Below are 14,087 nucleotides of genomic sequence, written 5' to 3' on the forward strand. Positions count from 1 at the left end.
CATATTAAAGACAATTTTGCTGCCTTTGATGTTCATTGGATTTTTCTTTGGACCAAATGTAATCCATTCTGTTCTTATTAGCTTCCAGACAGCTTGATATGATATGTTTTGTTGAATTTTATGTAGACCGACCTTAAGGAGGTTCACAGTCTAGATCAATGGACATTTTATGAATCAGAATGTGTCTTTTTGGCGACACAGGACCACCTACAGTAGGCACCACATGGTGCGTTTGGTTCTTGATTTCACAAAAAAAAACACATTTGCACAAAGCACAGACACACAAACACTGACTTTATTGTTTCTTCCTGGGACTATCCTTGTGGATTTCACCTGATTTTAGATTTATGATCCAACTGGGCTCATCTGAAAATAAAAACAGATTTGCATTGGATGCTGCTTAAACTACAGATCTGTATGTGCTGAAGAACAAAAGTATGGAGTAAAACCAAACAGCCATGTTGTTTTGGTTACATCTGGTTCTGTATTCAAATATAATGATTTAAGTCAGATATCCAAAATTGACCAGTCCCAATGATTAAAAGCCTGGAGATGTAAACTCATCCTGCATCATGCGCTGCACAAGTAGCAACTTGGATGAGTGTGTGGGGGCCGGGGGCACCTGGCTCGTGCTACCTGAGAAAAATGACTCTCATCTTCCACTCTGTTGGACCTACTCCCACCCATCCTCCCCTCACCCCACCTTTTCATTTTCAATTATGGGTTGGAATATGAATCTTTAATAGGGTGATAATTGTGCTAGCATATTTGCTGTCACCCACCATTAGCCCAGATTAATTAGCCCATTTAGTTTAGCTTAAGAAAGTGTCTGGCTGAGGAATGGGGGCACTGATGGAAGGCGGGCAGAGAGAGAGAGAAGAATCAGCACAATCTGTTCTATATCATAATGCCATCTTTCTCCTGCTCCTCTCTCTCTCTTTGTGTCGTCTGCCTCTCTGCCTTTTCTCTTTCTGCTGCTTTAACTTTCTTTCTCTCCTCTAACTTACTCTGTTAGTCTGTTTCATCAGTATTCATTCATGTGCGCTGCTCTTAGCAATATTTTTTTGTCACGCTACGACTTCTCAAGTGGTTGGTGGGGAGTCATGCGGGCGAAACTTTCTCAGAACTATTAATTCTGTAGTTAGCAGTACGCTGTGAAGCCGGTGGTGTAACTTTTTCCTGGTGCACCCATTTCTCAAAGGATACTGTATGCGTGAACTATTGCATGTGTGAGAAAAGTTGTACAAAGGCTTTTGGAGCTGCACAGTGATCAGTTGCCCTCTCGACACAATCAGAAGTCAGTGTCAGTTCGGTCTGAAAACTAAAACTTCAATACTGGAAAAAAACCTCTGGGTGTGTGGAGTTAGAGAGAAGTGAGGTAACCAGACCTCTGTAACCCAATCCTCATCTCTACTGAACCACAGCTTCACTTTAAGGCTACATTAGCTGCTAATGGAGTAACAGACCAGAATCCTAAACTGAACAGTTGGTGGTTGACTTCGCTAACGGTAAAGTACCACTTTTTTTTTTTTTTTTTTTGTGTAACCTTTACAGGAGCTGTCAATCCAGCTGGAGTGCAGTCCTAAGTGGCTGAAGTTTTCCTCTAAACAGACATTAAGCAGCAGGTTTTCAAAGACAAGTGTGTGTTTGACTCTTTGATGACATTTTATCAATTGAAGTTTTGAACATTTGTGTAAAATCAAATTAAGGCTGGTTCTGTCACACTGCCACCATGACCCATGTTTTTAACTGCAGTGGACAACTCACAGTTAAAGAGACCCTGAGGAGTTTGCTTTTGGTTATAAAAGAGTTTCATATTAATGTGGATGAATACGTTACCCACACTTGCTAATGGGTCCATTTTCGATAAATATATTATTTTGCCTTTATAGTTATTTTGATATTATTATTTTTAGGTCGGCTCGCCAAGCATTTCCTACTTTGGGTTTCGTGGACGCTGCCCGGCGGGTCATGGGAATAACCCCGCCGAAACGCCATTTATGGTCGGAACTACGGCGGTATCTGATCGTCTTCGAATCTCCGACTTTAATTCTTGATTAATGAAAACATTCTTGGCAAATGTTTTCACTTTCGTCCATCTTGCACCGGTCATGGGAAATGTAGTGTGAAAACAGATCGCTTTCCAAACCTCCTCATAGTCCCTTTAATTGAGCAACAGTTAATTGTGAAACACAAAACAAGCACTTAGTCCAGTTAGGTTCAATGTGCTGTAGCTGCCAGATATTTCCCTCAGAGATAGAAGACCAAATAAGACAGTAAAGGAGAGTGAATATCGGACTCAAGTCCCTGAAGTTACCCAAGTACAAATGTAAACAACTACTCTTCCAAAGAGCTTTCCTATAGCTCCAGTCTTATCGACTAATTTTACTCTACAACCCACATCCCCTTCACTTTTTTCTACACCTAAATCGCTTTTCCACCATATCCAGACGTTTTGTGTCTGACCCAGAGAGCAAGGAATTAAAAAAAAAAAAAAAACTGCTGATCGTTTGATTAGTGGATGACACACTCTTAACTCCTGATCCACAGCCACCTCAAGCTGCTCTACATCTGCTGTTTGTGGAAAGTTGTTCTGCAACTTTAAAAGCCAATGCTTTAAATCCAGTCCTCACATGGTTTTGACCTCCTTGCGTTGCATGAAAGCGATGACCAAGTCGACTCATTGTTGAGTTGACGCAAAGTTCCGATAAGGATGAAAAAAAAAACAACTTCTGGATGTTTGGCTTAGTTAATGAACCGCGCGTTTCCTGCTTTGTATTCAACCATATAAAAACAGGGCCAGTGGGAGGTTGCAGAACACTAGAAAACAATCTGGCATAACGTGAGAGCCGGTTATTCATGGGCACTGTAATTGGTAGCATCGGCAAACATTTCAGATGGCAGGAAATTATTTCATTCAATGTTAGCGTGAGAAATATTGCTTAATGGAGCTTTAATCGCACTCTCCACCTTGGGATAAGTCGTGTGCGTAGGTGTGTGCAGCGGTGGAGTGACTTGGCCGTGTCACTAGCTGTATATCTCTCAGTAGGCAGTGGGAAATGAGGTCTAATCGCAGGGATATTAAAGTCACAATAGACTGCTCCTGCTATTAAGGCCTGTCATCCCGGGCCTCCTCTCTCACCTTGATATCTCTCAGTCTCTGAATATTTATATGCCTACATCAGAGTGCAATGTGTGCATGTTTCTTTGTGTGAATGCGTGGCAGAGGGGCATCGACGCCTCAATTTATCATCACTGCAGCCACTTATGGTCCCTGGAACGTGTTTATGTGCATTTGTATCACCTGTGTGTCCTCCGATCCCCAGGTGCAGTAGGGGCCAGGCTGCTCTCAGGTCAGAACAAACCCGTCACCATGGATGTGGATGAAGAGGAGAATATGAGTGAGTCCACACCGATTTCTCTCTTGTGTCTGTCTGTCCTCCTGTTTGCGCACTGATCTGATCTCTACTCATAAATGTCTGCCTGTTTTTTTTTTTTTTTGTTTCCCTCCTTTTGGTCTGCCTGCACGTCTTTCCTCGTATGTCCAGTCCTTCTCTGATGTGTAATCAGTGTGAACACATTTTCCCAACTTCCACTATGTAAGCCCACAGTTTATAAGATAATGATCAAACAAAATCCAAATCAAATTGTACACACATAAAAAAAAAAGTTTGTTTATAACTGTCATGTTGCTAATTGCATTATCATACAGTAGCTCCTCTCAGTTGTCCTTAGCTGACCCAAGACACAGTACACACACCCACACACACACAAATACACACACCGCTCATGTTACCAAAACTTTTTAGGGAAGAACAAATCATTACATCTGAGAGGCTTCAGGTCATATTACAGATTCCTTCTATCTCCATTGCTCTCCTTAGAAAATCCTCTCCACTCCAGCATATTGAACTTTAATTAGACACTTTGGTTTGAACTCAGTATGTGAGTCTCCGAAGGCACGGAAAGACATAATTGAATGTGTTTCTCTTCACCTTAACAATTTTGAACTGGCATTCAAAGGGAGCTGTCATCCCAGCTGCGCCCTAACCTACGATCCAAATGAACGCTTCTTATTGTAGTGTCACAGTCCGTGTTTTCGCTCTGAGAAGAGGCATGTTTTTATGTGTTAAGTCAGATATCCCGAGTTGCAAAAGACTCTTTGTTGTGTTTCACAGGCGGCCTTTTCCTCACATTTTTACTGCCAGTCAAAAGATATATTTGAAGATAAAACAGAGTCCAAGCTCACACAAGCCTGTTTCTTTAATACCAAGGGAACACCAGAGGAAAACATTAAAGAATTTTTAACTTTTATGTGACAACCTTAGCAGCTCTTGAAACTCTTTAATCACATGAATCATCTCAAATCAAAAAGCCCAACAAACAAGTTACATTTAAAATAGAGTTGTTGTCTTTTTCAGTATTATTTTTGCTTCATTCAACCCCCACAGGGAATTTGAAAGACTCAAACATATGGATTTTTTTCCTTCTTTGCATTACTAATGGATGCTGATTACACAAGTGCTGTCATGATAATGACCACAACTGCATGTGTTTGCCATAACTCAGCGCATGGTGTCATGGCTGTGACTCTAGGGCATTTGTCCTCAGATCTGGTCTTAGGCTCTGGAGTATTACTGGATATCAGTCATCCTGAAAAAAGTCAATCATGATACATTTCGGAACGGAGAAAGGGAGCTCCAGGTTTTTTTTTTTTTGTTTCTGTGTGCCATTACACTTACTGTATTTGCCTGTGCAGCATGACATCCATTATGTGTTTACATTTTTTTTCTTTTTTGATTGGCTAATTGGTCACTTTATATGATAAATATAAAGGTTTAATGAAACATAAAGCAGCTTAAACATCTACATTATATTCTTTGTAGAGAAACATGTGAGCTAAAGTAGTTGATGTTGTATATATTTTAAAATAACTCTTTGACAGTGAGAATCCTGTTTTAACTTTTGACCAAGATGCTTTCCTACTGCTTTCCTGCCACAGCTAAAACTAAGTTAACGTTAATGTTACAGTATCTCTGACAGGAGATCCTTCTTCCTGGCTACAGTTGTGCACAGTACACACACTGCCACCCTTTCCCTTGTCATTATATTCATTTGCAAAACTCCATAACAATTTACAGAGTGCATGCACAGACCAAAGACACGCATGTTTTTCCGAGCTCATAAACTCAAGATAATGCATTTTGTGTTCTTTATTGTAGGAAGAAGTGTTTTTTTTTTAGTTTTGTTTTGCCTTGAGACATGTCAGTTGTAGTGTGCAGATGGTAACAGCATGCCAGTACATATTGCAACTTAAAACACTGTGTTCTCTGACAAGCTCCATGGGGGGAATCTCAGAGACACAGGGTCTTACGAATGGCACCTCATTAGAAACGGTTCTTGAATTCCAATTTTCATCATTTTAAGTATGACAGTCATTCTTTCCAAAAATGGCCAAACAGCATTTTAACCTCCCACCGTGTCACCAGTCGAGCCTTTAGGATCCTGCTGTAGGTGGAGTCTTCTCCTCCTGCCTCTTTGATGTGTTCTCCTGTTTGCCTGGTCCTCAGCTCCTCCCCCTGCACTCCTCCCCTGCACTCCCTCAACCCAACCTACAATCCCACTCATGCACACTGCGGCCTCTCTTTCTCCTGAGTACCGCAAGGAGTAACCTATCAAGCCTTTGCTGAAGGATGTTATAAATGAAAATTTTTGCCAATATTCCATCCACTTTGCTAACTGGATTCAGTGATATGTGTTCCCCCTGTACAGTATATTTCAGAACCTGCAGTTTAAAGCTGAATACTTGCAATGTACCTAATTTCTCTGTAGGCACTCAAGAGATTAAAAATTGATAGAGTGGATGAGGAAAAGCTCTGTGAGCGTGTGTTTGTGTGTCTATGTTAGGTTGTTGACATGTGGGCCCGTATTTGTGTGCGTTTGTGTTGGAGACCCATAACACTGTGCAACCTGAAAAGTGTACAGTAGTTGCTTTACATGAGAATATATTTCTACCATTTTTTTCCAGACCAGTAGAACAATAGGCCCAAGTAATTACAACTTTGATTATGAAGATATATGAGGAGCTTGATTTGAAATTAGAAACCATCATACCAAAAATGTCTCAATGGTGCATTGACTGTTGGACAACGTACAGTTGTGAGAGCGCACAATCTCTTTACCAACAGTAGATGTATTGATGATACCATTTGCAGTAATATCAGCAGACTGTAAGTCAAGATGTTCAATAAAAAGCCAATTTCTCTTGCTGTGATAAAGGAACACAAATCATTGGTTCAGTTCCAAAGAGTGATAAAGGAATCTATAAATTTTGCATTTACAAGATCCTGCAACGAAGGCGTTGTAAGTTACTCTTTCTGGGCACCGCAGGTTCGAGCAGCACCGACGTTAAGGAAAACCGAAACCTGGACAACGTGTCCTGCAAAGACGGGATGGGAGTGGCTGAACAGCTCCCCAATGGAAGCGGCCTGGGCAGTCGAAAGCGCCCCCTAGAGGAGGGAAACAATGGCCACGCACACTCCAAGTTTCGGGCCAAGAAGCGCAAGAAAACCCCCGGGCCAGTCCTGCCCAAGAACGCTCTGATGCAGCTGAATGAGATCAAACCGGGTCTACAGTACAAACTGCTGTCTCAGACAGGACCGGTCCATGCGCCGGTTTTTGTCATGACTGTGGAGGTCAATGGACAGATGTTTGAGGGCATGGGCCCGACAAAGAAGAAGGCTAAACTGAACGCAGCTGAGAAAGCCCTGCGTTCCTTCGTCCAGTTCCCCAATGCCTCCGAGGCGCACCTGGCCATGGGTCGAACTCTGACAGTGAACACGGACTTCACGTCAGACCAAGCTGACTTTCCGGACATGCTCTTCAACGGCTTTGAGACGCCGGCCGCACCTGAAGAATCCTTCTATCTCGGCTCCAATGGTAGCAGCTCCTTAAACTCTCTAGGGGAGTACCCACTGCCCACGCCACCTGGAAGCAACCTTGTTCAGGCCCCTTTGCCCCCTCCATCGGCATTCAACTCGCCCTCCAGTGGCAAAAACCCAGTCATGATCCTCAATGAGCTCAGGCCAGGCCTCAAATATGACTTTGTCTCAGAGAGCGGGGAGAGTCATGCCAAGAATTTTGTGATGTCAGTAACGGTGGATGCACAGACGTTTGAAGGCTCAGGGCGCAACAAGAAGCTGGCTAAAGCCCGGGCAGCGCAGGCCGCCCTCTCAGCTCTCTTCAACATGCAGCTAGACCAGACGCCATCCCGGCAACCCATACCAAGAGAGGGGTTACAGCTTCATCTACCCCAGGTAAGATGCTACCACTCAAACATTCAATGGCCATGGCACACACTCATTGGTCTCTTGGAGGATGTCTAAGTAGGACTGTTCTATACCACCCACAGTTACTGTAGATATACAAAGCACTATTTCATTGAGTCTTTGAAGGACATTTTAGATAACCTCAATTTCTGGTCACTTGAGTGTCTGTCAACACAAGTAAGTGTCACCATCTTACTTCTGAGAGAATTGCAGAGACATTTCAAACACTTCATTGCCAGTTATCAATTCTGTCGTCACAAAAGCTGCCAGTGGAACATTTGTTCAGCCTTGTCAATCATCACCAGACTTGAAATACTAATCAAAATTCAAGACGGTTTGAGTGACAGAAGATGAAATCTCAAAGATTGACATACGTAGGTTTCGCAAGTGGGTGAAACTTTAAAGCTCTTAAATATAGCATTTTATGACACTACACAATGGATCCAGACAATCGTGGGGATAACTACTACTCCCAAATTCATCATTCTTCCTGGTCAGGGCCCTAATGTCAGATGAGTTACAACCTTTACCCTTATGAATAACACTTACACAGTGAATGACTGTTTATGTCACGCTCTGATTGAAGGAAACAGAAATGGAAACAGAACTTGTCTTTTGCGGCGTAGAGATGTCCACTCCAAACTCCTCCACCTGTCAGACTGTTATCATCGACATCTCATTGAAATCAGCTTTGCAGGGACTACAGGCTGCTGGTCACTTTAGATGCTGCTGTAGTGGCGACTGTCAGAGCGGTGGCAGTGTGTGAAGAGAGATAACATGGTCAACAAAGCTAATCGACTCGACACACTGTCCACAGTCCCCCTCCTCAAAGCCCTTTTTTCTTCTTTTTGTACTCACTCCACTTGTCAACTGATTTATTCAGCAAGCATCCTATTTTAATGACAGCGACCCCACTAATTGCTGTATTAATTCTATGTCGCCTGGTGTTTAATTTCTAGAGCCTGTTTCCATCTGGAATGGCACTAAAGGAGAAAAATGGTTGGATTCATTGCAAAAAAATAATTGGTAACTTTAGTTTTATGTTTTATAGTTTAAGTAGCTTTTTTAAGTTACGTTAAAAATAATAAATCCACCATAAACTGCATGAAGCTTCAGAAAGGCCTTGGTATGCAATCTTATATTTATTTATTATTAAATGAACATTTTTCAGACATGTTTTTTTTTTCATCTGCACTGTCACTTTTGAGCAGCGCGGGAGATTAACATTTATTTAAAACACCAAAGATGACCTTGGCGTTCGAAAGTCAAATGATGGAGCTATGAGTGGGTGACTCAGAAGTAGCAGGGAAGTAATATCGGGCTAATTTCTTTAATTAGTGGTCACCCAGCCGTCATCTCTCCGTCTCCGTCCGTCTTCATTTTCCGTCACATTAGCAATGGAGAAAGAGCCAGCGAGAAGAGCTGGCTGTTCAAGAAGGAGAGAGACGTTCAGTGGAGGTTCTGCAAGAGCTTTGTGTGATCCGAATTACGGGAGAGGTCGACAAACACTTTGTTCACATCTGTAACCGTGGTTTACTTGTTTGGGTTTTTTTCTTATTTTCTTTTTATGATTCACTGTCAGGAGGGAGATGGTAAATTATAACTGTCATGCCGAACTCACGCAGCGTTGCTTGAGAGACTGTTAGGTATACCTCAGGGGGTCAACCCACTTTCACTTGTTGCCGTTTTCAACGCTCTGGCTCTTGTTTGAAGCTGAGTGTGAACGCTGTGACAGGTACATGGTGCTCTAAGGGAGGATAACATCAGACGTGCTTTGTAAGCTGACATATCTGACACAGGCTCGTGTTTGTGTGGCTGCGTGTGTGTGTGTGTGTGATTCCAGGTTCTGGCGGATGCCGTCTCTCGCCTGGTGGTGGATAAGTTCAGTGAGCTGACAGACAACTTCACCTCCCCCCATGCACGACGGAAAGTCCTAGCAGGGGTCGTCATGACAACAGGTAGATTTTAAGCGAAAGAGACGGCTTGTGTTTTTATGCTACACCACTGCCAGTCAATTTTTTAAGTGTTCCAGGTATCGAGCAGAGCCGGCGTGTTCACTCAAATGCTATGTCTTCCTTTATGCATAAATACATATTTGCACGATTTTTGTAACCATCTTCAACTCTTCTTTTTCAGCACTATTACTCAAATGCTGTAGTGACTGTAGCTGTAAATTTAAGACGTTTTATTTCTAAATCTTCTACTACAATTAATCCAAAGGTACAGTATTTGCAGAACACAGATGAGCTTCACAAACGTGATACAGGAACACAACCTGCCAGCAAATATAGACTTAGCTTCATCAACCAGATGTTAAAATTCTATTAATTAATGCCATTAAACATATGTAAAATTAATGTAACATTATCATAGCATGTACTGCAGCATTTTCAACGCAGACTTATTTCAAAGAGAGTATTTCTTTTACAGAATGACGCTTCTGCTCTGCTACTTTTTAATTAAAGTGGCATTAATGGATATCTTAATAATAGCAATGTATCAACTAACAGTGTGTCTGAACTGGGTCATTGGTAGTGGTGAACCTACGGAGAATTACCACCTGAAACTGAAGCTACCCTGAGGTTTTACAGCTTTGAGAACTTGGGTTTCAGCTCATCGTTTCACTGTTCAATCATAGCTGTACTGTTTTGGTTTCTCTCACTGCTCCTGGATCGTTGGCAGCTGCAGTCAGCACCATTTTTTTTGTGTGTGTGTAAAAACTCTCAAAACCCACAGTACGCTCCCTGCCCAGCTCTAGACATTAGACAGACAAAGCTATATAGCCACTAGCTGAGTCAGATATTTCGATTCCTTTTGTCAACCTTAAGGTCATTATGTTTTTGCTACGCTAACAACTTTCCATCCAAATTATTACAGCCTGACCTCTCAAGGTGTAAAATCCCATTTTAAGCCACATGTACAGCGTGTTCTTTGAGGGTTTAGCATCCATTGACTAATATGTCTTTGTTCTCTCTCCCCCCCCCAACAGGGACAGATGTTAAGGAAGCACAGGTCATTTGTGTCTCCACGGGAACCAAATGCATCAACGGTGAGTACATGAGTGACCGTGGCCTGGCGCTCAATGACTGCCACGCTGAGATAATCGCCCGACGCTCGCTCATCAGGTACCTCTACACTCAGCTGGAGTTCTTCCTCAGGTCAGTGGACTGTGTAAAATTGATTTTCCATAAGCACAGTACAGTGTTTAGCCTGTGGTCTTATACTTGTGCTGATGATTTAATTAATTTTAGGCCCAGTTAAATTAGGTACAGTGGGGGGAAAAAAAATAATTTAAATAAACACTGAGTACTGTTTGTCAAGCCATGTGTTGAATTTGCCGTCTGTCTGTCGTCATAGCAACATCAAGGACGACCACCAGAAGTCGATATTCGAGCACTGTGACAAGGGGGGCTACAGGTTAAGGGACAACGTTCAGTTCCACCTGTACATCAGCACCTCGCCCTGCGGAGACGCCAGGATCTTCTCCCCACACGAGGCCGGAGTGGAAGGTTGGCAGCGCGTCACACACTCTTCATCCCTCCTCTTCCTCCTCCGCTCAGCCGACACGTTGTTCACTTCACTCTCCGTTCAGAATCCAGCTTTAGCTACTTTATTTTATTCAATTAAAATTGTAGTTTTTCCTCTTCCGCTTGGTTTCATTTAATTAGAATTTCATTCCAGTGTCCAAATGCACATAACAGACACATTTAAACAAGGCTCTAGTAATTAGAGCTTTTTTTTAATTTTTTCTATTCTCTGTCTGTCTCTATCAGTCTTTCTCCCGCCCAGCCCACCCACACCGTCTGTCTGATTAACCTCCCTCTTACTCTTGTCGGAGTGTTTTCCCTTACACATGGCACACTGAATAGAAAACAGCCACATTCAATTAGTCACTGAATAGATGGAGCTGCTGCTGGTGAAACGGCAGAAAACATTGATAACATAATGAAAATAATAAGTCTTGATTGTGTGGAAGCTGGTTTTTATTTTCTTCTCCTGGAATCTCTTTTCTCACGTTGAGGATATTTCATATACTGTATATATTTACATACTGACAGGGAGGTGAGCGAGGTGTCCAACTGTTTTATAAAGCAGCAACTAGTCTGACATGTTTGTCTGAACACAGGTCGCTGCTCACTCATTTTGCATCTCATTCTCATGTCTCTTCCCTCATGTTGCTGTGCTCAGACCAAGGAGACAGACATCCTAACCGAAAAGCACGGGGCCAGCTAAGGACCAAAATTGAGTCGGGGGAAGGCACCATCCCGGTGAGGTCCAGTAACACCATCCAGACCTGGGACGGCGTCCTGCAAGGAGAGAGGTTACTCACAATGTCCTGCAGTGACAAGATCGCAAGGTACTGTTCTGATTACTGCCCTTATTTGTAATGGCAACATTAATGTTTATGTCATAGTTAATATTCATTTCTAACCAGCAGATGATCATGTTCCTTTGTTGTTTTTATTGTTTCTCATTTGACAAAAAAAATTTCAAATATGGTTTGTTGCTTAGCTTGAACTATTTTGGCAACAAGTAAATGTGTTTCTCCTCCTGGTATCTGAAAAGGCCAGTCAGTCAACGTAGTCAATGTTTTATTTTTCCTCCTCTGATGTTCAGAGAAACATTAGTATTAACTTTACAGGTTGTCTGGAGATGTTACTCATGTATGAACTGGTACAACAGTGGACTGAACTCTTTGGAGTTTGTCAAATCAGTTTTCTAGTTTCTAGTCCAGCAAACGCTGTTGCTGCTTTGCCGTAACCAGCCTGCTGTGTCAGCAACAACTTCAAATGAAATCCATGTTACTTAATTGTTTTACCTATATTTATCAGTCGTTAGTCATCGTTCTGCTGCTTATCTGGCTTCAGGTCACATTAGTTGATAAATTATACTTTTAGAATTTATTACATGTACTAACTGGCAAAAATGTCAATATCAGTAAATGAATTATAACAGGTCCGAGTTCAAGATGATCATAATGTGCAGTAATGGACAGTGTTTAAAACCTTAATGGGACAATTTACTCAAATACAGTATATTCATTATGAGCATTTTTTCATTCATCTTTATTTTAATGTTACTCTAGAGTAGAGTGGTTGATATATGCCCTGATATGTGCTGACAACAAAGTATCTATCTAAATTATATTAATTGTATTGCCAGCTGACAAAATAATGTCATTCTATGACTCCTCATAGCCACGTAGCTCCTCAATATGTATTTGATTTGTTAAGACCTTTAAGGTCTTCAATATATTTTTTTAGAAATCAAAAAAACATGATTAGCCATGTTTTATGATTTCATGTCTTTTATTTACTCACACTGCTGTGAATGGGCCGGTATCCCCGCTTTGTCATCTCAAGTGTATTTCCTTCAGGGAGTGTCAGGGACAGCTGACTTGATGGATTCTCTGTCCCTGGGGCCATTTTTGCTGGCAGATCATAGCATCTTTAGTCTCTGTCCATGTTCAAGGCAACACCGCACCTCCGTCATGATGAACGACAGAACTTCTCCATAACTCTTCTTACGAACCCTTCTCCTTCTCCTTCTCCTCTTCCTCCTCCATGGCAGCTCCTCGCCTGAACGCTCGGAGTGATTGAATGCTGAGTGTGTATTTGACGAGGCAGATGTCTGCTGCTGTTTGCACTGCGCCGAGAGGTTTTGCACTTTCAGCGTGTTGGTGTTGCTTCTAGTGATTTGAATTTAGTGTGGTTGTCCAAAGCAGAAGGATCCAAGTCAGTAGAGGGCAAAATAGGTTGGAGACAGACTGTACATATAGTTATATGGCTTTTTTTTCTCTTTTCTGGCCAGGCTTTACCAAACATGAAGCTCAAACATGAAATAATTTAAAGTTGACACCTTTTAGAGTCCAGAGTTGACACAGGGTGCAGTTTACTTCCTTTTGGTTTGTCATGTGATCATGTGACCCAGCCTTCAGCCTGGGCAGAAACCTGCAACTCATTCGCATTCTGTGTCTGTGTCAGTGATTGTAACCCTGCTGTCTGATACAGCTGACCAGGGCGCTTTCATCACACCCTCTGGCTTCTTTTCTTACACTTTGTTTTGTTTTTGTTTTTTCATTTTCCTTTGACCACACACTCAGCAGCTTGTCTTCAGCAGAAACAAGCCGTCCTCCACTTCATGTCCGTCATTCTCAGCTGTTTGAATGAAAAAACAATATAGTTTTTTTTCTCTAACAGGTGATCACATGGGATCTAAATTGTTCTGACTTTATCCTCGCGCGTGTGTGTGTGTGTGTGTGTGTGTGTGCATATACTGTGTAAGTGTGTAGATGCACGGAGCATGATATTGAATAAAATAACAACAAAGAAATACAGAGATGTTTGACGGGAATGAAATTGAATACCTGTGAAAACATAACTCAGAATGTGTGCGCCCGCTCGTCTCTGGTTCTTTTATATACTGCGTGCGTCCTTCAGAGCCTTTTCAGATATATTTGTGTAGTCCTGATGTGATGAAAACATGTGCAGGTGTAGGTGTGTGTATGAGTGTTACTGTGGTTTTTGTGCGTAGCCCCCCCCAAAATATAATGTAGCTGTTTGACTGTGCTCAGTGTGAGCTTTACTGCTCGCAGCTATGAATTCAGATTTCAGCTCGACACACAATATCACGCACTCGCTCACACGCAGACGAGAATATTGCATATGGAAACGGGACCCTGTGTGTCGCCCGGGGACTTATAGTACGCTCGCATATTCCTCATTGTTCTGCGTACATTTTGGTAATTTCACACACTCC

At 42.1% G+C, this 14,087-nt stretch overlaps 1 protein-coding gene across 2 annotated transcripts in view; it reads left to right on the forward strand.

The window, feature by feature from the left end:
• The window catches only part of adarb1b (adenosine deaminase RNA specific B1b), a 112,708-nt gene that overhangs the window by 93,273 nt on the left and 5,348 nt on the right, over positions 1 to 14,087 (forward strand). Inside the window, exons 4-9 of one of the 2 annotated variants that reach the window (XM_083996799.1) lie at positions 3,327 to 3,401; positions 5,571 to 7,316; positions 9,172 to 9,286; positions 10,318 to 10,486; positions 10,686 to 10,837; positions 11,517 to 11,685. In XM_083996799.1, coding sequence (XP_083852925.1) covers positions 6,453 to 7,316; positions 9,172 to 9,286; positions 10,318 to 10,486; positions 10,686 to 10,837; positions 11,517 to 11,685 — 1,469 coding nt within the window. In that variant the 5' untranslated portion in view covers positions 3,327 to 3,401; positions 5,571 to 6,452. The remainder of the gene's footprint in view (positions 1 to 3,326; positions 3,402 to 5,570; positions 7,317 to 9,171; positions 9,287 to 10,317; positions 10,487 to 10,685; positions 10,838 to 11,516; positions 11,686 to 14,087) is intronic. The other variant, XM_083996798.1, reaches the window with a different exon arrangement.

The sequence above is a fragment of the Trachurus trachurus genome (assembly GCF_905171665.1).
Source record: "Trachurus trachurus genome assembly, chromosome: 21".
In the NCBI taxonomy this organism is placed as follows: domain Eukaryota; kingdom Metazoa; phylum Chordata; class Actinopteri; order Carangiformes; family Carangidae; genus Trachurus; species Trachurus trachurus.